Source organism: Kockiozyma suomiensis (assembly GCF_038497685.1).
Source record: "Kockiozyma suomiensis strain NRRL Y-17356 unplaced genomic scaffold V2V93scaffold_8, whole genome shotgun sequence".
Lineage (NCBI taxonomy): Eukaryota > Fungi > Ascomycota > Lipomycetes > Lipomycetales > Lipomycetaceae > Kockiozyma > Kockiozyma suomiensis.
In genome coordinates this window covers 822,892-846,833 of record NW_027117671.1, presented here as the reverse complement: position 1 = coordinate 846,833, position 23,942 = coordinate 822,892, and the positions used below count along the sequence as shown (strand labels likewise).

At 44.2% G+C, this 23,942-nt stretch overlaps 12 protein-coding genes across 12 annotated transcripts; 6 read left to right on the top strand and 6 right to left on the bottom strand.

The window, feature by feature from the left end:
- The first annotated feature begins 54 nt into the window (after positions 1-54).
- Positions 55-1,932, top strand: V2V93DRAFT_371342 (tRNA synthetases class I (M)-domain-containing protein). The gene is made up of 2 exons (XM_066910484.1): positions 55-265; positions 328-1,932. The coding sequence occupies exons 1-2, from the start codon at positions 127-129 to the stop codon at positions 1,869-1,871; spliced, it is 1,683 nt and encodes a 560-aa protein (XP_066765529.1). The 5' UTR covers positions 55-126; the 3' UTR covers positions 1,872-1,932.
- Positions 1,890-3,271, bottom strand: V2V93DRAFT_371340 (nucleophile aminohydrolase). The gene is made up of 6 exons (XM_066910483.1): positions 3,177-3,271; positions 3,032-3,091; positions 2,832-2,918; positions 2,661-2,764; positions 2,441-2,600; positions 1,890-2,382 (listed from the first exon to the last, which is right to left on the bottom strand). Exons 1-6 carry the CDS (start codon positions 3,177-3,179, stop codon positions 1,945-1,947), a joined length of 852 nt encoding a protein of 283 aa, XP_066765528.1. The 5' UTR covers positions 3,180-3,271; the 3' UTR covers positions 1,890-1,944.
- Positions 3,272-3,299: 28 nt separating this feature from the next.
- V2V93DRAFT_386955 (uncharacterized protein) lies at positions 3,300-4,089 on the top strand. The gene is made up of 2 exons (XM_066912280.1): positions 3,300-3,540; positions 3,600-4,089. Exons 1-2 carry the CDS (start codon positions 3,415-3,417, stop codon positions 4,011-4,013), a joined length of 540 nt encoding a protein of 179 aa, XP_066765527.1. The 5' UTR covers positions 3,300-3,414; the 3' UTR covers positions 4,014-4,089.
- On the bottom strand, positions 4,005-5,023 carry V2V93DRAFT_371338 (uncharacterized protein). The gene is made up of 3 exons (XM_066910482.1): positions 4,577-5,023; positions 4,345-4,517; positions 4,005-4,292 (listed from the first exon to the last, which is right to left on the bottom strand). The coding sequence occupies exons 1-3, from the start codon at positions 4,815-4,817 to the stop codon at positions 4,089-4,091; spliced, it is 618 nt and encodes a 205-aa protein (XP_066765526.1). The 5' UTR covers positions 4,818-5,023; the 3' UTR covers positions 4,005-4,088.
- A 261-nt stretch (positions 5,024-5,284) lies between these two features.
- Positions 5,285-6,882, bottom strand: V2V93DRAFT_359506 (cytochrome P450; the record flags this gene model as incomplete). Its single annotated transcript, XM_066908094.1, has 2 exons — positions 5,285-5,359; positions 5,428-6,882. The coding sequence occupies 2 exons, from the start codon at positions 6,880-6,882 to the stop codon at positions 5,285-5,287; spliced, it is 1,530 nt and encodes a 509-aa protein (XP_066765525.1).
- Positions 6,883-8,134: 1,252 nt separating this feature from the next.
- On the top strand, positions 8,135-10,188 carry V2V93DRAFT_371335 (aspartic peptidase domain-containing protein). Its single transcript, XM_066910481.1, has one exon. It carries the CDS (start codon positions 8,543-8,545, stop codon positions 9,905-9,907), a length of 1,365 nt encoding a protein of 454 aa, XP_066765524.1. The 5' UTR covers positions 8,135-8,542; the 3' UTR covers positions 9,908-10,188.
- On the bottom strand, positions 9,870-11,125 carry V2V93DRAFT_371334 (histone-fold-containing protein). Its single transcript, XM_066910480.1, has 2 exons — positions 10,684-11,125; positions 9,870-10,580 (listed from the first exon to the last, which is right to left on the bottom strand). The coding sequence occupies exons 1-2, from the start codon at positions 10,802-10,804 to the stop codon at positions 10,234-10,236; spliced, it is 468 nt and encodes a 155-aa protein (XP_066765523.1). The 5' UTR covers positions 10,805-11,125; the 3' UTR covers positions 9,870-10,233.
- A 286-nt stretch (positions 11,126-11,411) lies between these two features.
- Positions 11,412-13,861, top strand: V2V93DRAFT_371331 (cleft lip and palate transmembrane protein 1-domain-containing protein). The gene is made up of 6 exons (XM_066910479.1): positions 11,412-11,628; positions 11,688-12,019; positions 12,088-12,202; positions 12,255-12,560; positions 12,618-12,687; positions 12,748-13,861. The coding sequence occupies exons 1-6, from the start codon at positions 11,526-11,528 to the stop codon at positions 13,769-13,771; spliced, it is 1,950 nt and encodes a 649-aa protein (XP_066765522.1). The 5' UTR covers positions 11,412-11,525; the 3' UTR covers positions 13,772-13,861.
- A 73-nt stretch (positions 13,862-13,934) lies between these two features.
- V2V93DRAFT_336419 (uncharacterized protein) lies at positions 13,935-17,014 on the top strand. The gene is made up of 2 exons (XM_066907729.1): positions 13,935-14,208; positions 14,288-17,014. Exons 1-2 carry the CDS (start codon positions 14,151-14,153, stop codon positions 16,834-16,836), a joined length of 2,607 nt encoding a protein of 868 aa, XP_066765521.1. The 5' UTR covers positions 13,935-14,150; the 3' UTR covers positions 16,837-17,014.
- On the bottom strand, positions 16,853-19,085 carry V2V93DRAFT_371327 (cohesin loading factor). Its single transcript, XM_066910478.1, has 5 exons — positions 18,867-19,085; positions 18,708-18,815; positions 18,634-18,651; positions 18,468-18,583; positions 16,853-18,414 (listed from the first exon to the last, which is right to left on the bottom strand). Exons 1-5 carry the CDS (start codon positions 19,047-19,049, stop codon positions 16,998-17,000), a joined length of 1,842 nt encoding a protein of 613 aa, XP_066765520.1. The 5' UTR covers positions 19,050-19,085; the 3' UTR covers positions 16,853-16,997.
- Positions 19,086-19,217: 132 nt separating this feature from the next.
- On the top strand, positions 19,218-20,853 carry V2V93DRAFT_347444 (DASH complex subunit Ask1-domain-containing protein). Its single transcript, XM_066907910.1, has 2 exons — positions 19,218-19,556; positions 19,610-20,853. The coding sequence occupies exons 1-2, from the start codon at positions 19,254-19,256 to the stop codon at positions 20,720-20,722; spliced, it is 1,416 nt and encodes a 471-aa protein (XP_066765519.1). The 5' UTR covers positions 19,218-19,253; the 3' UTR covers positions 20,723-20,853.
- Positions 20,854-21,285: 432 nt separating this feature from the next.
- Positions 21,286-23,241, bottom strand: V2V93DRAFT_324839 (transport protein Avl9-domain-containing protein; the record flags this gene model as incomplete). The annotated part of the gene is made up of 5 exons (XM_066907485.1): positions 21,286-21,773; positions 21,830-21,994; positions 22,053-22,944; positions 23,004-23,103; positions 23,165-23,241. The coding sequence occupies 5 exons, from the start codon at positions 23,239-23,241 to the stop codon at positions 21,286-21,288; spliced, it is 1,722 nt and encodes a 573-aa protein (XP_066765518.1).
- Between the last annotated feature and the right edge of the window lie 701 nt (positions 23,242-23,942).

The following is a 23,942-nucleotide window of genomic DNA, read 5'->3' as shown; positions in this document are numbered from 1 at the left end:
TTCCCATGAGCTCATCGCGAGCGCCGCACCTCCTCCCGACTACGATAATTTATAGTAAATTCCACCGTAATTATGGTAAATTTTACTTGCACGGGACTATGTTCTAGTAGATAAAAGTGAATCGCAATGTCATTATTAACATCTACCGCTCATCATATTCGACGACCGATTTCTGCTCTTTCAGCGTTGCGGTGCGTGAGGTTCGAGTCGACAACTACTCAAAAGCCATTTTATGTCACTACTCCGATTTTTTATGTTAATGCCGGTAAGCGTCATGCTAATGCAAACGTTAAAATATGCTGATATAATTCTTTTATTTGCTTTTAGCTCCTCATCTGGGTCATTTACATTCTACAGTCTTGGCAGATTTGCTCAAGCGCTGGAATCAGCTGCTTGGAAGAAAAGCGTACATGCTCACTGGCACAGACGAGCATGGAATGAAGGTTCAACAGGTTGCTCAGAAAGCTGGAAAAGAGCCAAAAGCTCTATGCGATGAAATCTCCGTAACATTTAAAGAGCTTGCAAAGGCGGCGAACATCTCAAACGACCGATTTATACGAACAACTGATCCTGATCACCGCATTGCTGCGCAGAAACTCTGGACAATTCTACAGGATAAAGGTTATATTTATAAGGGAAAACATGATGGATGGTACTGTGTGTCTGACGAGACTTTTTATCCTGATAACCAGACTCAGGAAGTGACAGATGCAACTACGGGTCTTCCAAAACGAATCTCGGTTGAAACGGGAAAGCAGGTTGAGTGGACATCTGAAGAAAACTATTTTTTCAGGATATCGAAGCTAAAAGACCGGCTACTTGAATTTTACGAAGCCAATCCAAATTTTGTGACTCCAAAGGAGAGATATGACGAAGTCAAAGCTGAAGTCGCTACAAGCTCAAGCGATCTCAGTGTGTCAAGGCCATCATCGCGGTTCTCATGGGGAATTCCAGTTCCTGGTGATAGCAGTCAAACAATTTACGTCTGGCTTGATGCGTTGACAAATTATCTTACCGCGGCCGGTTTTGCTATCTCTGATGATATTCCAATGTGGCCGGCAGATGTTCACATTGTGGGAAAGGACATTATCCGTTTTCATGCAATGTACTGGCCAGCATTCCTTCTTGCAGCTGACCTGCCCTTGCCAAAAAAAATCCTCGCACATGCACATTGGCAAATGAATGGATCTAAGATGTCGAAATCTGAAGGTAATGTGGTTGACCCATTTTATCTGGTCGAGCTTCTGGATGCCGATGCTGTCCGATATTATCTGCTTGCCCATGCCGTCCTTGAACATGACTGTTCGTTTTCTACTGAGTCAGCTTTGAAGAGGAGACAATCTGATTTGATTGGCAAATACGGAAACTTGTTTAGTCGAGTCACCTCAAAGAAATTTTCGCTCGAAAACGCGGTAAAGACATTCAACTTGCGGTTTAGCGGTGATCGAGGCGCTTATGAATCTATGCAAATCGAGCGAAGCGAGTCTTTTCTTGAGAAAGAAGCTGCCCTTATTGAAGATCTTGATGCATTGCCAGCAAAAATCATAAAGAGAATGGAAAAGACCGATACTCCGGGTGCACTAAATGACATATGGGCAGTTCTTGGGGCAGCTAACAAGTACTGTGAGGAAGCGACACCATGGCGAACGTCTCCTATTAACGTCGTTAGCACAGTTTACGTAGTTGCAGAGGTTTGTCGTGTTGTATCGATTATTTTACAGCCGTTTTTGCCGGAATATTCGGTTCGCGGTCTTAATCATTTAGGAGTCCACGTTGATAGACGTACGATTGAATATGCGAGGTTTATGGCTGACGATGCGTATGGATCTGATGCCAATAATGGCAAACATCTGATTAGAGTTATCAGATAATTGTACATATGAAGCAGCTTCTTGTAAATAGTTTTGAGAATATATTTTCTAGTTACCACTACACACACCTAGCTTAATCATCCGTCTCAATGGGCTCAGCAGGTACATCAGGCACCGGTATATCCTCATCAGCCGGAGCAGACGTTTCAGCAGCAGCAGCAGCCTCAGCTTCGGCTTCCTCTGCCTGTCGTCTTCCTCTAGAGCTGCCGACATCTCCCAGCTTCTCCAACCACTCTCCAACATCTTCATTATCGTACAGTTTAAAAGGCGTGTCAAGACCTACAAGTCCTATGCTAGTATTCTGGATCAAAAGTTCTTTGTCCTGCGCAAGCGTATCGCGAAGCGCGCGCAAACCATGAAGTACTAGCTCTTCAGCTGTGCAGTCAGGAAATGACTCAAAATTCCGCTCCAGGTATGTACGCGCAGATTGCGAACGAGCACCAATTGCTGCGCCGAAGTACTCCAGAACAGTTCCGGATGGCAGAAACTCGAAAAGGTGGGGTCCGGTTTCCTGATTACGTCTATATCAGCTAGAATTCAAGAAAAAAAGACCGAATGTTAAGACGTACATCATATCCGGCGACAAGAAGTCCGACGCCGTATGGACGCCGACCATATGTTTGTGTGTTTTTCTGAGCCTTGTCGCCAATTTCGTGGGCCACTCGAGCAACAGGAATCGGCTTATTGTAAACCATTTTCGAGGTCATTGCCTGTTGTCGCATGAAGTTACTGCAATTTGTGTTAGAAAATATGCTAGAATCCTTGGAATATCAAGACAGTATAGATTACCTCAGCACACGCGCATCGGGGGCAAGGCCAGCAAGAGCAATTCCGAGGTGATTGTCAATGCGAATGATCTTCTTCTGATACGATCCCAATTCCTCCGCATTCCGCTACAATGAGACGTGTTAGCAAACACGTTATATAGTTGTAATCTGGAAGCACAAATCAATCGCATACTTTCAACGCAACAATCACAACATGTGTTTTGCTAACTAAACCAACCGAGGCACTTCCTTGCTTGATAGCCTCTAAAGCATATTCAACCTTGACGAATCACTGTTAGCAGAACGCTGGGAAATGACCAGCCGCAGATCGTCTGATCGATCACAAGCCGGGTCTTTCAGCAGAAATATAAACTCAGTGGAAGGATCACGGACTTGAAATAGTCGACCAGTCGGCGAGTATGTGATGGAGTCGTTGTCGTATGAGTTGCGAAACTAGAGCGATATTAGTACTCTTTTCGCGCGACAACAGAACATAATATATATTGCCCGAAACAGAGCCAGCAATAGAATAACGTACCATTATCAAGAAATAGTCTGCAAAGTAGATAACCAGATCAAATGAGAAAAGAATGGATAACAATTTAGAGAAGGATGAAATAGTGATGATGACAAGCTCTTGTGTGGTCTCTCGCAGAACGTTCTCTCTACTTTGAGCCGCGCGCTCTTCCTTAGCATACTTTGCTTTGTCAATACTCAGCTTTTTACTCTCTTTTACACTAATGTTCTTTATAAAGGGCTCAGAATGAGCAATAGAGATGAGCAATAGGCCAGAATATGCTGAAAATTTTCCATTTTTGTCTATATCGGAATTTGAAGTCGCAGCGGCTGCGGTGATCCCGCGTCTACAACGATCTGGTGTTGCCTGTACATTCTCCCACAAGGTATCTAGAGTTTCCTGTCTTACTCCAAATACAGATTGAACTAATCGACTCTGTTTAAGGACAATGCTTCGGTAGAGTTTGTTGTATGGCGTGATGTAGATCATTACACTGTTCGTACTCGTGCGCAAATCCTGCTCTCGCCGACATACTCTCTACCTACTCTCTATTTTGTGTCGACGCTGACCGACAACCTCACATCGTCAACTACTATAATATCTCTACTGGAGGACGTGTACAAGTATATTATTCCGTCGACAGCATCTGCGGTGCTTGAACAAGCAGGAATATACGGAGCGAGTGCTATCTCACAAGGCGAGATCCCAAATACGCATATGCTCGGTTTCTACGTGCATCCTTGCCAGACAGGCGATGTAATGAATATCGTCAATCAAGATCGAAGAATTTCACTGGACGACTACTTAGTCGTATGGTTTGGCGTTTTCGGCGGCATTCTCGGTGTCGGATTGTTGTAAAACTATTTGTATCATGATTTTGCTTTTCTATCGTACATCATCACTATCTTTATATATGCATCTTCCTCCTTTCCACTACTCATTCTCGCTAATTTCACTCCGACTTCGTTTCACGCCTTGTTGAGCAGTGCTGTCATCATCGTAGTCGTCGGCGTCATTCTCATCAGGCGCAGCGTACATCGGAATGTCACCAACAGGTACAGCTTGCGCTTGAGGCAGATTAAAGGAGCCATCCAATCTCGCCACCACATTTGACTTTGATTTGGCAAAAGATATGCGCTATCCATACTGTCAGTATCAAACGAGAAAGTAGTGTATAAAACATACTTACCATCTCTTTTCCCAGGAATAAAAAGCCCTGTAGCGATCGTAGTGCCGCAGTCGCGCTTGGCACACCCGCAAACACAATATGAGCTTGTCCCCGCATCTTTGGAGTTTTTACTGCCACGACGTCTAGAATAGCGCCATATGCCGAAAAAAGAGTGTAAAGACATAGCTTGAGTTCTAGACGCCCAATTATCAGCTACCAAATCAACATTATGCTCAGTCATTCATTTACTCACCATCTTTTTGTACTTTGTCATTCAAATTGTTGATGTATAACGTCTGCGATGGATTGCCATACATAGCCAGACCGCTGTCGATCGCAGCCGTGTTGTTACTGTTTGCATTTCGTCGAGGAGCTCCTGGTGGTGGAGGTGGTGGCGGAACAGGTTTCTTTGTGCGACTACTGACTCCGCCTTTCCTTATTGTGTTCAAAACAGGTAGAGCCTGTGCAGTTGCTTGAGAGACAGATTGTGACATTCTGCTTGTTGTATTGTATGTATGTGTGTGTATGGTGGATATAGATCAAAAAATTGATGATGCCTGCGACGAAGGACTACCAGCCACAGCTAGCTGTATAATGATAACAACTGCAGAAAAGAATACAGAATGCGACACGATAAATCAAATAACCAAAACACTGCCCAGCGAATAGTTTGTAAGTCCTCTGCTGCTTCAATTTGATGTGCTTGGTACTTTGCTAAAGCCTTGACATACATGAAAACTAGCAGGTGAGCACAAAAGTAAGGGTATTGTGTTACATTGACTTTTTAGTCTGAAATCAGTTTCATAAATACATAAGAATCCGACTAACTACAGATAATCAATTTTACAGCCTTCACGCAAAGTAAAAAACAGTTAGTTGATATAAATACATTTATTAGATATTTTTTATCCACATTATAGACTCCCTCTGCCACAGTCAAAACTATCAATACACTCTAAATTTAAATCTTCTTCTCGTCTACTCGTCGTCTAGTCCACACAATCTCCGAGGGCTCGGCTGGCAGTGTCACCATACTCTGAAATGTACAAGTTAGTCAATTTATATATACAAAGAACACTTAAGGGGGAAAAAGAGGCAACATACGGAGTAGTCAGGAGGTGGAACAGACCGACCTTCGGGCAAAGTCCACTCAAACTGACGAATAAACATGGAGAGAATAGTGCCGAGCTGAACGTAAGCAAACTGCTCACCAATGCACCGATGTCTACCTGCCCCAAAAGGCAGATACGGGGACCGAGCGCCCTTTGAAACAATAGTGTAATCCTGGTCACGGGCATTCATATCGATGATGTTCTTTTGCTCAAACCAGCGAGCAGGATCGTACTTCGATGGATTTTTGAAATATTGAGAGTCAATCATCGGTACACCGGGGGCGGCAAGAACATAATGACCACGAGGCACAACGTATTTGGTGCCGTCGATAGTGAGATCGTGGCGGACGAAACGCATGAGAGAATGAAGAGGAGGGTGCATGCGGAGAGTTTCACGAATGGTATTATTAAGTAAAGGCATGTTCACAAGATCGTCATAGGTAAGCTCGCGTAATTCAGTACCGCATACGTCGACTTGCTCCTGGTAGAGAGCATCGCGAAGCGTCTTGTCGGCCCCGATATGCATGAGAGCCCAGGTCGAGGTCGCTGCAGAGGTGTGCTGGCCTCCCATGAGAATTCCAATCATCATGTTTGCAATCTCGCGGTCAGTCATGCGAATCCCGTCTTTGTAAATGGCCTCGCGCATGAAGGTGTTGAGAAGATCGGGGTCGGAAAGGTCTCCTGTACGGCGTCGCTCTTGAATAACTTCCATGTAGGTGTCGGAAATTTTCTTATGAGCCTTATCACGATTGAAGGTAGCTGGAATAGGAATGTTGGGAAAGACAAAATGGATGGGAGTGAACCCACGGTCGAGGTCATGGTAGAGGTCAGCAAAGGACTCGTCAAACTTGGCACGAACCTCGCGGCCCTGCAGGGTGCGTGAGGCAGTGAAGATTGTCATTTCGGGCATGGCTGTCATAAGATGAGTCTTATTGGAAGCACGGTCAGCATCGCCGCCAAAGAATTGAGGCGATTTGAGCCAGTACTGACGCACTTCGTTGACAATCATAGGAACGTAGTGGCGGAAAGCGACCGTCGTGAGAGCCGACTTTGCGAACTTCTTTTGCTCCATGAGACGAGCATTAGGGCAGTCATAAATAACACCCTTGCCAAAAACAGGTGTGGTGAGGTGAGCATACGCTTCCTCGGCTGACACATCCGAGTGCTTCGCGTTTAGGACAAAGTCGTTGCCGCGAGGGCCCAACGCGACCGTAATGCTGCGACCAAGCATAACAAAGGTGAAGACGTCGCCAAACTTTTTGCGATTATCCTCAAAAAACTTGTACGGGTCCATGCCATACGACGCAGCAGATCCAAAGACAGGAATCCAGTGGAAGACGACTGGCGGCCGATTAGGATCTTTGAAGAGCACCTGTCTAAGCGCGTTCACGATGACCGACACCACAAGCAGTACCGAGGCCGCTGAGAAGAAGAACAGGACACCCATTTCTGGAAGTTAAAATAAGAACTTGCAGAAATATATAAATTGACCAACAAAAATACTGATATAGAAAGCTATATCTTTATATTAGTGTCTCCTGCACCGTAAATAGAAAGAGGCTTATAAAAAAGGATGCCAGGGCAGAGCGATATCTCAGGGCCAGATAAATCTCTTGCCGCATGCGAACCCTAAACCTGGTATAGAGTGGGCTCGTACGATTCTGGAGAGCCGAGTTCTCGCTGAGCTAGTTTTATTTCTGTGCTAGACACAAACCCTGTCACTCTCATACAGCGTTTGTAAAAACCCTATGATTACTTATTGTTTACTATCAAGCCCAACTGTAAAACCTTCAGCTATTCTGCTCTGCGCCGAAGACTCAGAATATGCGATCATTTGAATTGTGCGGAACCGCACATAAAATTTCGCGTCTGCTTATTTAGCAGAATATAGCTTCACCATTTGCTACAAAATACGCTGCGCCTAGAGTTCGTGGTAATAGCTCGCGCGCGACTGGCAGCGGCCGTTCGCGAACCCGAGGAGCCCTATGCGAATACGACACTTTATTTCGCAGCGCCATCGAAACTCTTGCTGTAGATTCTTAATCTTTGCCCTTATGTAAATGATGTTAATCCGAAATATCTCAGCAGCTCAGTTGTGTATGCCATGCAGGTCTGAAGATGTTATTACACTTCTCTATGCTTAGTTATGCGCGTCAGACGTGAGGGCAGATACTCTAATATATAAACTCGAGACACAGGAGTTAACTTGTCTGTCGGTTGACGAGAATGGAAACACATTTATTAGCCAAAAGTTATCAGAGATTCTCATATCAAGTACTTGTCAATCTCAGTCTCTCGCAGCTTATATTCAGCTGGAGCCTGCGACAAGGTCAATGAGCATTGCAAGTAGATACGCTCTGAGGATCTGCCGTCAACATTAGACGAGTAGCAAACTATCACAACTCACCCATATCATCGTTTCTTCTTTAACGTTTCGGTCAATAGTATTCTCTGTGAGCATTCTAATTTACGTAATAATTATTTAGCTCATAAATATCACACATTGCTACTGCACCACAGTTCCGGCGAGAGTTTTCTACGACATTTGAGTTAGAATGCGTTCATTGCTTAACTTTTAATCTACAAACTGAACTTGAATTTCTCAATCCCATTGAAAGCTACTTCGCTACCGTTCACAGACTTATGGGAGTTAGACTTTTTTTCTTTTTAATGATCTCCATTCGGAGGTACGGCTGCGCAGGTACTGCTGTGATGTATTTAAACTCTCTGCTCTTCTCATGGTCCATACCCCATCATTTGCGCTGCCCGTCTTTTGGTTTTTTACCAGCAACTTGATTTTTTGCGAGATTTATCAGTTGGTTCTATTCTATATTTCTTTAAGCTTGCGATTTTATTATTTACTGTTTACGGTCCGAAGTTGTGATACTGGCCTTATAAAGATTGCAAAACTTGAATGAACCTATACCATGTCGCTCTCCATTTGAATTTAACGGATATTTATCACACTAATTGTTACACCGAGTAATTAATTCACGGCTCTGTCAAAATTAGAGGACAATTGGATCTGCTGTTTGGTGTTTCTATAAAGCTACACTTCTAGCCTGCCGCTGTCAATATCTTCATCTTCTCAGTCGCAAATCATCGTCATGAAGTATACCCTTTTTGTTTTCGCTTTAGGTCTAGCCCTATTGTCTACTTCTTGCGCGGCTGGTACGCTACAGCTCGACTTTTCTCGTGCTCCATCCGTTGGGCGCGGCAATCCTACTCTCGACCGTCTCTATCAAAAGCATCGTATTTCAAAGCGTGCGGTTGCTTCGACAGTGGGAGAGTTGCTCGACAATGAGTTCTACCTTTACTTTGCCAACGTCTCGGTCGGCACACCTGGTCAGCATCTGCGACTGCAGATCGACACCGGCTCGTCAGATATTTGGTTTCAATCTGCGCAGAACAAGATTTGCGGCGAAGCTAGTGATCCCTGTGCGGAGTCTGGAATTTATAATCCAAATGATTCATCGACATATCATGAGCTTTATGATGACTTTTCCATTAGATATGGCGACTATTCTTATGCCAAAGGCGACTACGCATCCGAATATTTTACCATTGGCGGGGAAACTGTCACCAATCTTACTGTTGCTATAGCTATTGATGCCAATGCTACTCAGGGAATCATGGGTATTGGGTATGATACGAATGAGGCTGTCGTGTTCAATGTCGGTCCTTCCCGCCGTTACAAAAATCTTCCCGACCTTCTGGTTTCTCAGAATCACATTGCTTCTCGCGCGTATTCTCTTTGGCTCAATGACCAGGAAGCGTCAACTGGATCTGTTCTCTTTGGTGGCATTGATCGGGCGAAGTATAATGGTACACTTGCTACATTGCCTTTTATTAGTGATGATGGGGAATCCACGCCCTCTGAGTTTTTCGTCAAACTGGATGGTTATGGCTACAGTGATGCGGACGGAACTGAAACCTCGATTGACTCGAGTTTGAAGCTTGCGGTGCTGCTTGACTCTGGCACATCCTTCATCTACCTCCCACCCGCCGTGCAGTCCCGCATTGCAAACGCATCTGGTGCATCGTATAATGATGATCTTGGCTACTATATCATTCCCTGCCCGGAAGTCGCGAACTCTGCCGCCTTTGTTGAGTTCTATTTTGATGGAGTCACTATTAATGTACCAGTCAGTCAGATTTTTGTCGCGGCTACGGATGCAAATAACAATCCTATCAATTACAATAACGGGGAACAGGTGTGTCTTTTGACTGTATTGGACAATACTCAGATTGAAGTAGCAATTCTAGGTGACACATTCCTGCGCTCTGCTTATGTTGTGTATGATCTTGACAACAACCAAGCCGGTCTGGCACAGTCCAAATACAACGCTACTGCATCGGATGTAGTTGCTATTGGTACCGGACCTGATGCTATTTCTGACGCTGTAAAGATCAAAAGCAGAACGCGTGCGCATAGGATTGACTCTCGTGCACCCATTGATAAAAGCGTGTGATATGTCGTTTTTGCTGTTGCGGCCGCTACCAGCTTTTCGACTAATACAATTACTTCTTCAGGAGCATTCGTTTTGGGCAAATGTAAGTACCATAAAATCATTTAATTATATGTCACTGCTTGTTTTGCATAAAGTTATATGGATTTACCTATACAATTTATCTCATAACCAACATTGGTAGCAGAGGTTTAGACTGTACAACATGCTACTTGAAATATAGCCTTCAAGGAATTAGATTACGTGTAGAATGCAAAAGCCACATTAAAACAAACCAATAAGAATAGAAATACAAACACCAGCTAAAGTACATAAAAATAAGATACAAATCAACCAAGACCACCCCAGGCACCTCTTATTCGTCTGGCAAGTTGGATATCTTTTTGCATGATTGTGACTCTCTTTGCATGAATAGCGCATAAGTTTGTATCCTCAAACAAATGCACAAGATATGCCTCAGCAGCTTCTTGTAACGCCAAAATAGCAACAGATTGGAATCGAAGACCTTCGTCTCCTGAAAAGAAATCATGGGCTACTTCACGTACTACACGCGCGAAAGGTAGTTTTCGCATAAGAAGTTCCGTGGATTTCTGATATTTTCGAATCTCCCGTAGCGCAACTGTCCCTGGTTTGTAACGATGTGGCTTCTTTGAGCGCAGTTCGAGAGGATCACCGGCTATGAAAAGGGAATAGTTAGTATTACATCCAGAAATAACGCGTTCAAATCCCCTCTTTAGAGGCTCATTTGCAGTGGATCATCAAATATAAAAGTCACGTACGTCGTTCAGTAGCTGTGCTTGGTCTTTTTGAGGGTAGAGTCTTTGCTGACCGGGCAGTAACAGGACTGTTGATATTCTTTCGCGGTCGTGAAGGTCCAGCTAGGGTTCGTTTTGGAGGCATGTCGAGAAGTTATACTGTATTAAAATTTTGAATCGTTGTTATAAAAAGCACGTCTAATAGCTGGAGATGCTTCAGGTCCAACAACAGGTAGTGAGTATTGATAGACGCGTATATTTGCTATCTGTTGATGTTTTGCTTTTGATTCGGACAGCTGAGATCGCAACTATTGGTAACGCTAAAGCAGCAAATGTGAGAAGCAAATAGCACGAAATATAAGCAAAAGCCAATAAAATCTGACTTGAAAAAGAGCAAATCTCCACAGTATAGGAAAACTCCGGGAGATGAAATGCTGGATATGGTTTAGAGGAGGCTGGGCTCCCGGTTGTGTTTACTGCGTTGCCCGAACAACCAAGCCTAGTGGATTAGAGTTCATGGATTAGGGCTCGTCTGAGTAGAACCCTATCGCGTCATTGCAGTTTGGGTTGAGATAAATCAATAATGCCTGGCTTGTTTTATGTGCTACTTTGAACTGAAGATAACTGGCAACCTATATTTTCTGCATATAAAAGACTTCTAAGGCAATAGGCAGAGTCAATTGAATCAGAGTAGTTAGTAGAGTAAACTTAGTAGCGGCGGAGACCACGACCCACCTCGAACGCCCAGTCTGCGGCGCTTATCCTCGTCGACTTGTATCCTTCGTCTTCTTTCTCATTCCCACCGCATTCGTCATTTTCGGTCGTCTGCTTGTGCTCCTCCAACAATCGTCCGGATCATTACAAAGATGCCTCCTCGTAGAGATCCTAATGCGGCGGCGCAGAACCCGCTCACGCAAATGAGCTGGTGGAAGTCCATCATTATGATGATTAGCATGCAATGGATCGTCGGTTCGTCACTTTTTCTAATATAACTGCTTCTGTGAGAAGAATCTAATAAACTGGTACAGGCCAAGTCACGCAGAAGTTTTTGCCCAAAGGTGATGATAAAGATGTTTTGCCTTCCGGAGCCGAATCTCTTGCGGCGACTGCCACCGATATCGTCGCAGCTGCCGAGACTACCGCTGCCATTCTCGATGAAAAACCACCTCGCCCAGTTGTACCGATCAATGTAGAGTCACTCTGGCAAGCTGGCACCGCTTATGATATTAGAATATATATTAACGACCACCCGATCTTTAACGACTACGACAATGTCGAGCCGTTTGTTGAGGAGTATGAACTCGTCTACGGAGACCTTGACTACAAAATTGAGAAGACTGGCGCCATTCAGACCACTGAGGTAAATTTTCCCTTTTAAATTTGCACCTTCTAGATAATCTTGGCTGACGCCTTCATCTAATTTTTTAGCCTATGCGTGGCAATGGCTCTATTTTTGCTCACGTATATGTCAACGAGCCTGGCTTTGACTTCAATCCTAACTCTCCCGACTACAATACTGACAAGGCTTTCTCCGTCCACTTCCGTATGCTACCGTTATGTCAATTTAGTTACGAGTTACTAACTGTGTGTTCTAGGTCTTTCTCAATATCTTCCCAAAAAGGCGGAAACGAAGACAAAGCATTTGCTTGGCGACGAATCTGAAGAAGAGAAAGAGGACGACCTGAAACTTGCCGTGATATCTCCTGAAGCTCTCCAAGCTATGGGCGTGGATTCGACACAGGAATTGCCCGAATTGGTTGCTATGTGGCATCCGGATATCAATCTGGGAATTATTCAGCCGGGGTCTTTGCCATTCGTCAAGCAGCAGCCGGCTGTTAGACAGTGGATGCTTTTGGAAGCTACCGATCGCAGAGATGAATCTGATATAAATGGGTGGTACTGTGAGTGAAAGAATATAGCGCCGCTCTGGCTGAATATAGTTGCTGACTTGACACTAGATCCCATCATCTTTTACAATCAGTTTTGGCAACTGAATTCGCAAATGTGGAAGCTAAACTCTACTTCCAGGTTAGTCTAATGTCAAATTTGACAAAAATAGTATGTTGAACTTTACTGATTTTTTATTAGTGAACTTCCAATCAATTTGCGAATAGAACCTATGAAATTTTGGAAATTCCAACTATATGCCAATATGGACGTCGGTTTCAAGCAGCAGGCTTTGAGCGGCAATGCCGGTGGCGATGTTGAGGAATTTAAGCGAATTCTACTTGAGACAAATATTTATTTAATGGTTATCACGGTCGCAGTCTCTATTTTGCACGTGGTGTTCGAGATGCTTGCGTTCAAGAACGATATCTCTCACTGGAAGAATAAGCAAAACCAAGTGGGCACTTCCGTGCGAACCATTGTCGCCAATGTCGTTATGCAGACTATTATTTTCCTTTACCTAATGGACAATAATGATAATACAAGCTACTTGGTTCTGATTACTCAAGGCAGTGGAATTGCAGTGGAGGCATGGAAAATAACCAAAATTCTTGACTTCAAGCTTGAACCTAATACTGGATTGATACCATACAAAGTGGTGGTCACAGATAAGTATGAACTAAACGAAACTGAAAAGAAAACCCAGGAGTACGATCAGATTGCATTCAAGTATATGTATGTTGCTGCAATTCCTTTACTCGGTGCTTACACAATCTACTCTCTTCTTTATGATACTCACAAGTCATGGTATTCCTTTGTCATCAAGACTCTTGTCGGCTCTGTCTATGCTTACGGATTCTTGATGCTTGTTCCGAGTATTTATATTAACTATAGACTAAAATCAGTTGCTCATATGCCTCGTCGCGCTATGGTTTACAAGTTCCTCAACACATTTATTGATGATCTGTTTGCGTTTGTCATCAAGATGCCAATTCTGCATCGTATTGCTACTCTCCGTGACGATGTCATTTTCTTGGTGTACATCTACCAGACTTGGCTTTACCGCGTGGATCCTACGCGCGTCAACGAGTACGGCCAAACCGGTACTGGAGACGAGGATGCAAAGAAGGAAGAAGGCGAAGATAAGCCGGCCACTGCCGAAGCTGTCACATCCTCTGGTGTTGAGGTCGTTGATGATGCAACAAAAGTGAAGCAGAGAAAGTAATGAACGTTGATATGTGGCTTTCTGTAATACTTTATCTTAATTGTAAATAACATTTGGTTGCTGAAAAGAAAAATGTATGCTGACTAATTATTTAATAAGTAATTCTGGGTCTTGTTTTAGTAGTTGTACTAGCCCTTGACAGCCATGGTACCCCTTCCTCGTTCGTGCGCGTGCGTCTCTGATCATCTCCTGAACGCTTTTTGTGCGTCTGCTTCAATTGAAAAGGCCCTGGCATAGAATTTAAAGGGCTCACATTTTGGTGCATTTTTCATCTGTGATTAAGGGTAAATACTGTTTGCTGGCTCGACGCGATAACGCGCTGTAACGCGAGTGTCGTCAATTAATTTTCATTTTTGGAACGAGATAAACGATTAGCAGCATGACGACGACGAATAGGACATTTGGCGGTAGTTTTTGGACGCCAGACTATAAAACTGGTGAGTACTATCACTTGCTTTTTTCTTTATTTGGAATTAACGAGAAGAGCGCTCTATGCTAACAGCTTGCATCCCTCAGGTGTCGCGACGCTGCATAAGAAGATGATTCAAGGTTTCTACGAAAGTAACGAAGTCAGCGCTCTGTTGGCAGCATACATGAGCGCTGAAGAGTCGTACGGAGTCGCCTTACACGATGCAGACGAACGATTCGCTCCACGCAGCTCAGGTTTTGGACGTGACGACGGTGCTAGTCTCCGAAAGGCTTACGAAGGAATGGTTTCAAAGATCTCGTCTAAAGGCCAGGCGCATATTCGCATTTCTCAAGACATCAGAAATATCGCGTTAGAACCGTTTGCCAAATGGGCCGTTGAACACGAAGCAAAGATCAAGCAGGCCTATAATACTCAGATGAGTGCAATCAAGCAGGTCGAGCGGCTGAGGGCTGATGTCAACAAATGTGCTAGGGTTTATAGCAACAAATACGAAGCTCTTTCATCCTTTAAGTCCGCCAACCCAATTGCCGCCTCAGTTCCATCGTCTCCGTCTATTCCTACTGTAAATGTTGTGCCGCCTGCTGGCGAGAATTTTCGGTCGTTACCACGCAGACAAAGCGGGGCGAGTACGACTGATGGCGAAGTGGGAGAAGATAACGATGAGGATGACGCTGAAGTCTTTTACGAAATAGGAGATAGCTTTTATAATTCAGAGCGCATGGCTGCTGTTCTTCAGCAGATGCTGGATGAGATTCCGCAGGCGGAATATAAAGCCAGGTTTTATGGCCAATACAAGAACGTGATGTCTGGTGACTCGATTGTTGATTGGATCATTAGAAGCATGAAAGTGAAGTCTGCTACTGCGGAGGATATTGGGCAAGACCTGATTGAGGCAGGTTTCTTGAAACAGATAGCTTCTATCGGAAACTCGTTTTTGAATAGTTCCAAGACGCACTACGCATGGAAACCGAAAGCGTTTTCAGTTGCTGGTCGTTTGGATACAACTCTTTCTCGCACGACTACCTTTAGCGATTCTATTCTAGGAAATATTGTCAATGTTGCTACCGGCACAGCTACGCTCAATGGTGATCCAGTTCCAGAAAACGAGACGCCTTTCGAACGCGTTATACGCGAAGAGCATACTGCCAATGAGAGATACAAGGCTGCAGTCAAAAAGTTGGATGAGTTTCGATGCGGGTTAGAAGAGAGCCTCCTCAATTACTTTTACACGATAGAGCGCTATGAGACCGAGCGTATGCACCAAATCAAACACTTGTTGAACGTGTTTTCGATTTCAGTCGCAAATGCTATGCCTCATATGCGCAAACTGATTGACGAGTTGACTCTCTACCATGAAACTATTCAACCAGAAAATGATCTGCGATACATGATTGAAAATTACAAAACCGGTTATTTTGCTCCTCGTGTTGCGGTCTATGAAAATGCACTTATGAGCAATGACTCTCAGCAGACATTTGGAATAAAACTCGAAGATAAGTTTATGGACGAACGGTCTGTTCCGAAAATAATTACTCGCACTTTGCGGTATCTTGACTCTGTATACGCGGCCAGTCCATCCAACATGGATGTACAAAACATCTGGCTTGAGACAGTGTCACTTAGAGAAGTGCATGATTTACGGCGTTTGCTAAATACTGGTCTCCCTCTTTCGGATGAGGCGTACCTGAGCGCTTTTGAGCGATTCCCAGCTTCTGTCACTGCGGCTGTGCTAAAGCTATACTTTTACGAGTTGCCGCGCAGCATCATTGATCCTTCATTGTACGACGCACTCAAAGATTATTATTCTCGAAGGACACCTGAAGTCGAGGCGAATGGCTCAGCCAAGCAGGTTATTATTGGCCCAATATCAAACATCCTGGCCAAACTCCCGGAAAGTAATGCGATAACTTTGAAATCACTGACAAAGCATTTGCAACGGCTGATTGAGGTTACTATGGAGCACGCGCAGGAGAACGGAAGCAATGCTGGTGAAGAATTTGAACTTAAGCTTGCGCACGAGATGTCGCGCGTTCTTGTGCGGCCCTTGGTGGATACACCGTTGACGGTCGACGACAGGTTTGCGTACAGACTTGTACTAGATTTATTTCACCACGGTCGCGCAATTACTGAAAGTGCTCGAAGAGCTCGCATGTCGGATATGTCGCGTCGACAGCAAGTCGAGGAACGTAATCGCCAGATGCTACAATCTCGTGGACGCGACTCCCCTGATTTGACTGCGGAAAATGGCAAGATGCGAGTACCGGGAGGTAGATTGCCGTCACCGTCTGCTGGCCATAATCGTGTGCCAAGCGTAAAGCTAGTATTGAGTCCATCAAGGAAACGCGAAACTGCTGATGCGTCTCCGCCGCCAGCGGATGTACCTGCTGCTGCTTCTGCTGCCGAGAGCGCGCCGATGGAGGTGTCAGCCTCGAATGATTCTGCGAAAGCACAGTCTGCTGACGGTGTTGATGATGAAGAGATGGGAAGCTCAAATCATCGACGGAGTGTATCTTCGTCGTTCTCTCAAGGAAGAAACTTGCTGGGCGAAGAATCTGTAGCTGATGTCGGTATTGAGGACAGTTTACAGCGATTAGAAGGCGTGACACTTGTTGATGCGCCGATGAACGATTTTTAAATAGAAAAAAAGCTGTTTGTGATTTGTTGTTACATATTACCTTCAAATTTTGCTGTCATTAATTTATTAATGATTATATAACTTTAGCAAATCACCTGTGAAATGTTAAAAGAAAGCCCGTAACGCCATAGCAATAATAAGTTCTGATATACAAAGGAAAGCTAGACAAACACCGTACTATCGTTAAGCAAGTTCTCAACCAATTGATATATCTTTGCATTAGTTTGTTCCTGCTCATCCGCACTCAAATCTTTACCCTCGGCTCTCATATTTTGAGCGAGTAGGAGCCCTGTAATCCAGCACCACAGCACATCACGAGATCGCTTGGCGTTGAAAAAACCAGCGGTCGCCATCTTGCTTCGTTGGGTCTGATCGGGGAATGAAGCTGCTCCTAAATAAAAAATAACGGTAGTCAATTGCGTATTCGCAAGTTTACGCGCTGTGCCTAGCAAGTTTGAAATCTGGCTTAGTGTAGCTGGTGTAGTAGTGTGAGACGTCGCATCTATCGAAAGAAGAACGGAGAATGCGAGCTTCAAAGATTGATTTGGTGAGTTTTCAATTAATGGTTGAATATCGCGGAGTAAAATAAGAGCCTTTTCAGGATTATAAAATATGTCACCGCGGTAGATCATGCAAGAATTAATGCTTGCTAGTAAGACAAGTTCCGAGGACTTTGGAAGCACATTCATGAGTAATTGAAAACATTCAAGTGCACTAGCAAGATTTCCTGTCGCCTGAAAATACATTCCAGCAGCATATAGAATGATGGAATAAACTTCGTTCATTTCATAATTCGGTACAGCCTTAGCGGCTTCGACAAGAGAAAGCAAGCCTTGCGCTGTCCATTCGCCCCGAGTGAAATTTTCAAGGCAGAGGTAGAACACAATATAGCATTTTGCCGTCGCAAAGAAATCCAATCGCGAAGCAGCCTGCTTAATTGTGAGTAATGGTGCATCAGTAGGACTATCATTATTTGATATTTCACTGTCGATAATCCTGAGAGCTTCCTGAAAATAACGCACTGCTCGACGTTTTTCAGAGGCAGAAGGGACAAGAGTCACGCCGGTTAGCATATAAGTAAGAACATAAAGCTGCGACTGCGATAGCCAGCTGAATTTAAGCGGAATATAATTATTTCCATGGGCATCTGGAGGTAGAGGGACCATGAATGATCCATCTTCCTTCCAAGATACCCAGCGGCCTGTAGTGTCTAGAGGCTGATTTTCAAGTAAATGGTGAAGAGTTTTGAGTTTTGCTTCGGTTTCAACGAAATCTCCTTCAAGTAAAACCGCCATGATCTCACCTTGAGCCCGCATCATGACTAGTTGGGGTATGTATTGACGAGAATAATCAGTTTCGCACTGTAACGCTTGACTGAGATAGTTCTGGGCTTGTGATGTGTTTTGTTGGCGAAGTGCATTGTATGCCGATGTGACGAATGCTAGATAGCGGACTTCGTTGGATGTACATAAGAATAGTGGCTGAAGAGCGTTAGTTCCCGCTTGATAGTCTTTGGCGGCAATATAAAGAGATGCTGATAGGTATTGAAACGTGAACGCCCATGTTTTACCGTTGATTCTATAGGAATCGGTCAGTACTAATACGGGTACGAAAACAAGAGCACAGCATACGTATCTGCCTCGCGGAGGCATTGAGATAGCAGTCTTTGAGCAGCCTTTAAGTTGCTACTAGCCAGTATCCGAATGGAAAGATGTAACATCATGAATTTCACATCGTGGAGATTGTTCTGCTACGGATTAGCTTGTGAGTTGTGGTTGAGACAAATACAGGGCTTACTCTAGCAGCTAGCGCGATCTAAGAAAATTTTTAGTACTCTTACTGTCAAGTTCGCTAGCAAGGAGAGGACTTACGGCTTTGTTCAATACTTCTTCGGCCTCGTCGAAGCCAATTGTCTCTAGATATAGCGCTTCGCAGTACCACAAGGCAGCTAAGCATTCAACATATGGAGGAACGCGTTCCTATTCAGAATTAGTATTAATTTAATCTGGTCCGAAAAATTATTTGCGGACTTTTAATACGGCCTCGTAGCACCTGGTTCCTGTGGCTATAAGCTTGTAGTAAGCAAGCACATCCTCACGGGTTTGAAGCTGCGTGCTTCGACGGTGCGCGCGGGTAATGTACTCCTGAGCAGCAGGAAATAAAACAAGATGAATAGTAGAAAATGTAGCCGTAGTTGGTAATGTATTTGCCATTGTTTACATCTCTCTTATTCAATGCTGTTGTGTCTGTAGGTAAATGAGTAGCTTGCTGAGGGGAGACGCGTCGCGTGCGCGTGTTGCTGCTGTAGATATGCATCAAACGCGACAGCACAGTTGCATACTTTTTGTTTTGCAGCACACGCGTCTACAACAACATCAACATCAACATCTACATCAACATCAACAACACACTACGCAATGGACCGCCGTACTCTTTCTCTTGATCCTCGCAAGAGTAGCATGGCTCCTCGGCAGTCGATAGCGTACACTTCTCGCACTCAAGCGTCGTCTGCTTCTTCGCTGCGAGCCCCGGTGCAGGCTCCGCTGTCCGTTCCACGGTCTCTTACAGAAGAACTTGAGAAAATCGAGCAGAGCATCACGCTCACGCTGCAAGAAATTGACCACAACTTTAGTACTTCTCACAGAATTATCACTTCTGCTATTTTGCCTGTTGTCGAACAATATGCCGTTCAGTCGCAAGCTTTATGGCAATCTTCCAAGGTTTGTACCGTTTTTTTGTACATCTACTCGATAATTTTGTTAACGCTGAGCAGTTCTGGAAGGAGTTTTTTGAATCGAGTGCAAACGTCTCTCTTGCCGGTTACGAAGAGCTTAATGCTGAAGAAGCTCAACAGCAACAACTAACGCAAGATGAGCGGCATCAGAATCAATCTGCAGAAGCTAGCCAGGTCACGGCTGACGAGTACTCGGCCACAATGGAATACGATCTCAACACAGAGATGCGAACGCCGCCGAGGCAGAGTAAGAACATGGACGAGGAGGTTTACATGTCAGCAAACATGACTGGGGTCGATGACGACGACTCGTCATTCGTTGCGTATGCCCAGCAGCGGCAGGACCCGAACCCAAGACAACAGCAACAGCGACAACAGCGACAACAGCCACAGACGAATCGAAATGGTCATGATATTTCGCGTTTTAAATACGAGGATGAGGAGGAGCTTGAGATTGAAGCCACTCTTGCTGGCGCAACTCAGTTTATGAAATCCCTGAACCTTGACAACCAATCCACACCGCGGACTATTCTAGCCGATCGATCCGATATCGTCAACGGAGGGGCAGCCCAAAACGGTATGCAGTGGGCTGATATGGTCTCTCCGTTTGAGGAAATGCGCACAGAGCTCAAGGCGACGACGAACGCCACCTTTGACAGTACGAACTCTCTCTCTATTCCGCAAGTAAACGGTGTCTACGACGACGATCTGTCTCTTTCTCCACCAAAGGCAGGTACAAAAGTCACTTCATCCTCCTCCGCGCCTCGCACTCCAAACAGATACTCTCGTCCAGCAAACTCAACTATTGACGAAGAAGACTCCGCTGCCTTCCACACTCCCGAGTCGTCCCCATTTTCGCCGTACGCCGGTATGCGCGCTCCAAACTCTGCTTCGAACTACAATAAGACGTACATCGGCGGCAGTCAGCAGAAGAACGTTTTATTACATCGCGTACTAGATCGTAAATGGGGTATCCAAGCAACTCCAAAGCAGCCATCGAAGCAGCAACTACGATCATCGCAACTAGCTACTCCGAAGAATAATGCGCGTGCTAAAAGCTACCAGGCGAGGTTTGATTCTTCACCAATGGATTCGCCGCCGGCTGTTACTCAGCTTACTTCGAATATATTTTCATCACCTGAACGAGACTGATTATTGCTTTTTTTTTTATTTCTTGTATAGTTATGGTTGTAGGAATAGATTATAATGTAAAATATGCGTACAGATAATAGTCGGTCCTCCAAATGCACAATAATTAATAGAGAAGTTTCTACACCAACGGATCTTTGTCAAACGTAGCGATCAATCATGCATACCTTTCCAGGGATTAATATTGTCATTGGACACAGGAGTGTACGTCGTCTGATCTTCATCCTCATCATCCTCATCCTCATCTTCGTAACTTTCATTTACACCGTCCACCGGTCCAGACAATGTGACATTTTCAAAATCACTGTCATCGTCACGCGGCAAATTCAACACCTCTATATCACCGCTATCACCTACTGCTGATTCGTTGCCAACTGCCGTCGTAATCGGTACTGCATCGTGTGAGATACTGCGTGAATAAGTTGGGCTAGCCAATGCCGGAACTGTGGAGGCTGACGCTGATCTACTAGAGTGCTTCGTTTTCGGATTACCGAAAGCCTGACGTCTTTTATCGGCTGCCCAGCGCGACCAACTTGTCAAATAGGACGGATCCGAGACGGTAATATCTATAAAAAAAATTTCAGAAAAATAAAATAAAATGATATTAGCTTATGAGGCATACGTTGAGATCTTTTTGATGAGATCGATGAGGTGCCACTTGAACCTGACGCTGGCGACCCTGGTACATCTTCACTTGGAGATGCAGCGGCGGCAGCCTTTTCTTTCTGCTCTTTCTTCTGAGTCTCTCTTCTCTGCCTTTCTTTTTCTCTCATGCTCTCAATTTCGCCCCAGAAACTTCCGAAAGCAGTTGACACCCTTTGTCCACCGCTGACAAAGGTCTTTGCAATAGCCTCTCTTGCAGGTGCTAGATTTTGCATTTGTTGCGCTACTTTACGTTGTACATCTTCAAGTGATAGACCTCCGCTATATGAATGCCGAGGTTCAACCACATCAAAAAGTTCTTCATCAGTGTTCGCTTGGAATATTTTGTAATTGTTTGTATTTTTCCAGCAAAAAATGAAGTCGAGGTTGAAGTCCACAGCTGGATTACCTTCTGCAACAAAGTGTCAGCTTATTTAAGACGGAGCACAAGTTATTCGCGATACATACCTATTGCGGGTAATAGAGCCTCAGGAGGAGGAGGATTTCCGTATTTTTGTAGAAATCCATCATATTTGACAGACGACAGAAGTGCCATTATATAATCCTCAAATTGCCAGCGAATATAGTCTTCACTACCAACAAACATGACGGAATTGTTATTACCATTCATATCTATGAGAGTTAGACCCGTATAAATAACGAAAAATAAGTGTTCAAAAAAAAATATTACCATCGGCCCAGGTCTCTTTGACTGCTTTGGAAATCTCATCAATCCATCTCTTGTCACAGGTTGTTAAGTGTAGAGGCGCTTCCAGATCTGGATTTAGAATTTCAACAGTGTTATCATCAACATTGACAAGAATGTCGGCAAACTTCTTTTTTTGAGATAAAAGTAGGGAGTTTGTGCTTCCAATCAAATAGAATCTTGTATCATCTCTAGTAAGAGTCTCGAGTTGCTGCAAAGGTGTGTACGGATTGAACATACCACCTTTGCCAAAGACTTGTAGAGGTAGTCCCATAAAGGCCAGTAATGAAGCTCTATCGCTACTTCGGAGAGATGTCGGCTTTGACACTGTACGTTCATATGTATCCATTGTCGGTGAGGCACAGTCCTGCAGGTGCTCGATCAAGCCTGGGATTAAACTTACTAATGAAAACTGGCTTGAGCAGAGCAGTTCAGTATTTGAGCCAAAGAATAGAATTCTAGGCTCAAGAATCAATGCTTTGAAGAGAACAAGAGTCTTCCACGAGAACCTGTGAACGAGCTCACGGAGGGTCATTCCGTTGTATAAATCCGTCTCACCAACCCCATTATGGAACAGCTGTACAAGATTGTCATATAGATTCTTGATGATGGTGCGATCTTCAAAATTCGCTTGTAAAAAATAAGCGCGGGTGACCACAGCCAGCTTCTCGCGAATTGGTCCAAATATTGGCTTCCGCGCTACGACAACGACTGATTTTTGTACGGTCGAGCGGGTGACGTCGGCTGATTTGACTACTAGCTCAGTTGCGCGGATTTGCCGGTTGCATGATATACCAAAATATGTTGTTTCTTTTTGATCGGCATCTTTTGGCTCAGGTTCGTAGATGAGGGTGAAGTAGGAGTAGTCTTCTTCGTGCTATCGGCTTGTTAGGGACGGCGTTGATGGGTGATTAAGTATTTCTCTGAAACTCTTACCGAGTGAGAACCATCGGGTAAGCTCTGAAATGGCAGATTAGGCCACCTTGTTGATTGATCAACGTCATTTTCACCGATCCAGTATTCAACTTCGGGGCCTCTGATATTTGTACAGATGTCAGTATAAATTAGTAGATTAGAAGAGACAGAATGAATGATACCGGGTATGGTGGAAGCCCACGACGCAAACGCCTACTATTAGACTCTCATCAGATGTCGAGGATTCGTTGTCACTCATTTTCGAGTCATTCTAGGCTGGTTTGTGGATGCGAGAGTGAGAACGTGAGAAGAGTCGAGAAGTCGCAGGAAAAAGCAGGTAGAGAGAGGAGATTTCTTTAACAAAATAATAAACAAATGAAGATAATTGAAACTCCAAATACGAGCTAAGGATTACTCAAAGGTGTTGAACAGCAATTGAAGAAGATACTGTGTATAAAGTGAAGATAAGTACAAGCAGTATGTTTCGATATTGGATGGCGATGAGAGAGTCGGCGGTTTTGAGTTTAGACCTCGTCTATGTCAAATACAAGCGCGCCATATCTTATCGCCAATCAGACTGTAGGAACATAGGAATAAGAAGAGAAAATCATTACTGCTTACAAGTTATTTTACTGTGTAAGTGCAATAACAACAGTTGAATCACTTCAATTTTGATAATACGAACAAAAGCTATCTCATATTAGTAATATATTACTAAGCTTGATATGCCTTCTCCAATCAACTGGACGCTTCAAGCTTCACCACAGCACCTTTTCAGATGGTTTCATACAGCCTTGACATTTATAATACATAATAAATACACACTCAATGTATTTTTATTTCTTAAACAAACGCTCTCGCGATGTCGAACAGGGCTACGTCATAACAATTAGGCATATATGCTAATCCATTTTGGGACTAGTGCACACTCTATCGAGCTGTTCCCGCAAGTCGTATTTT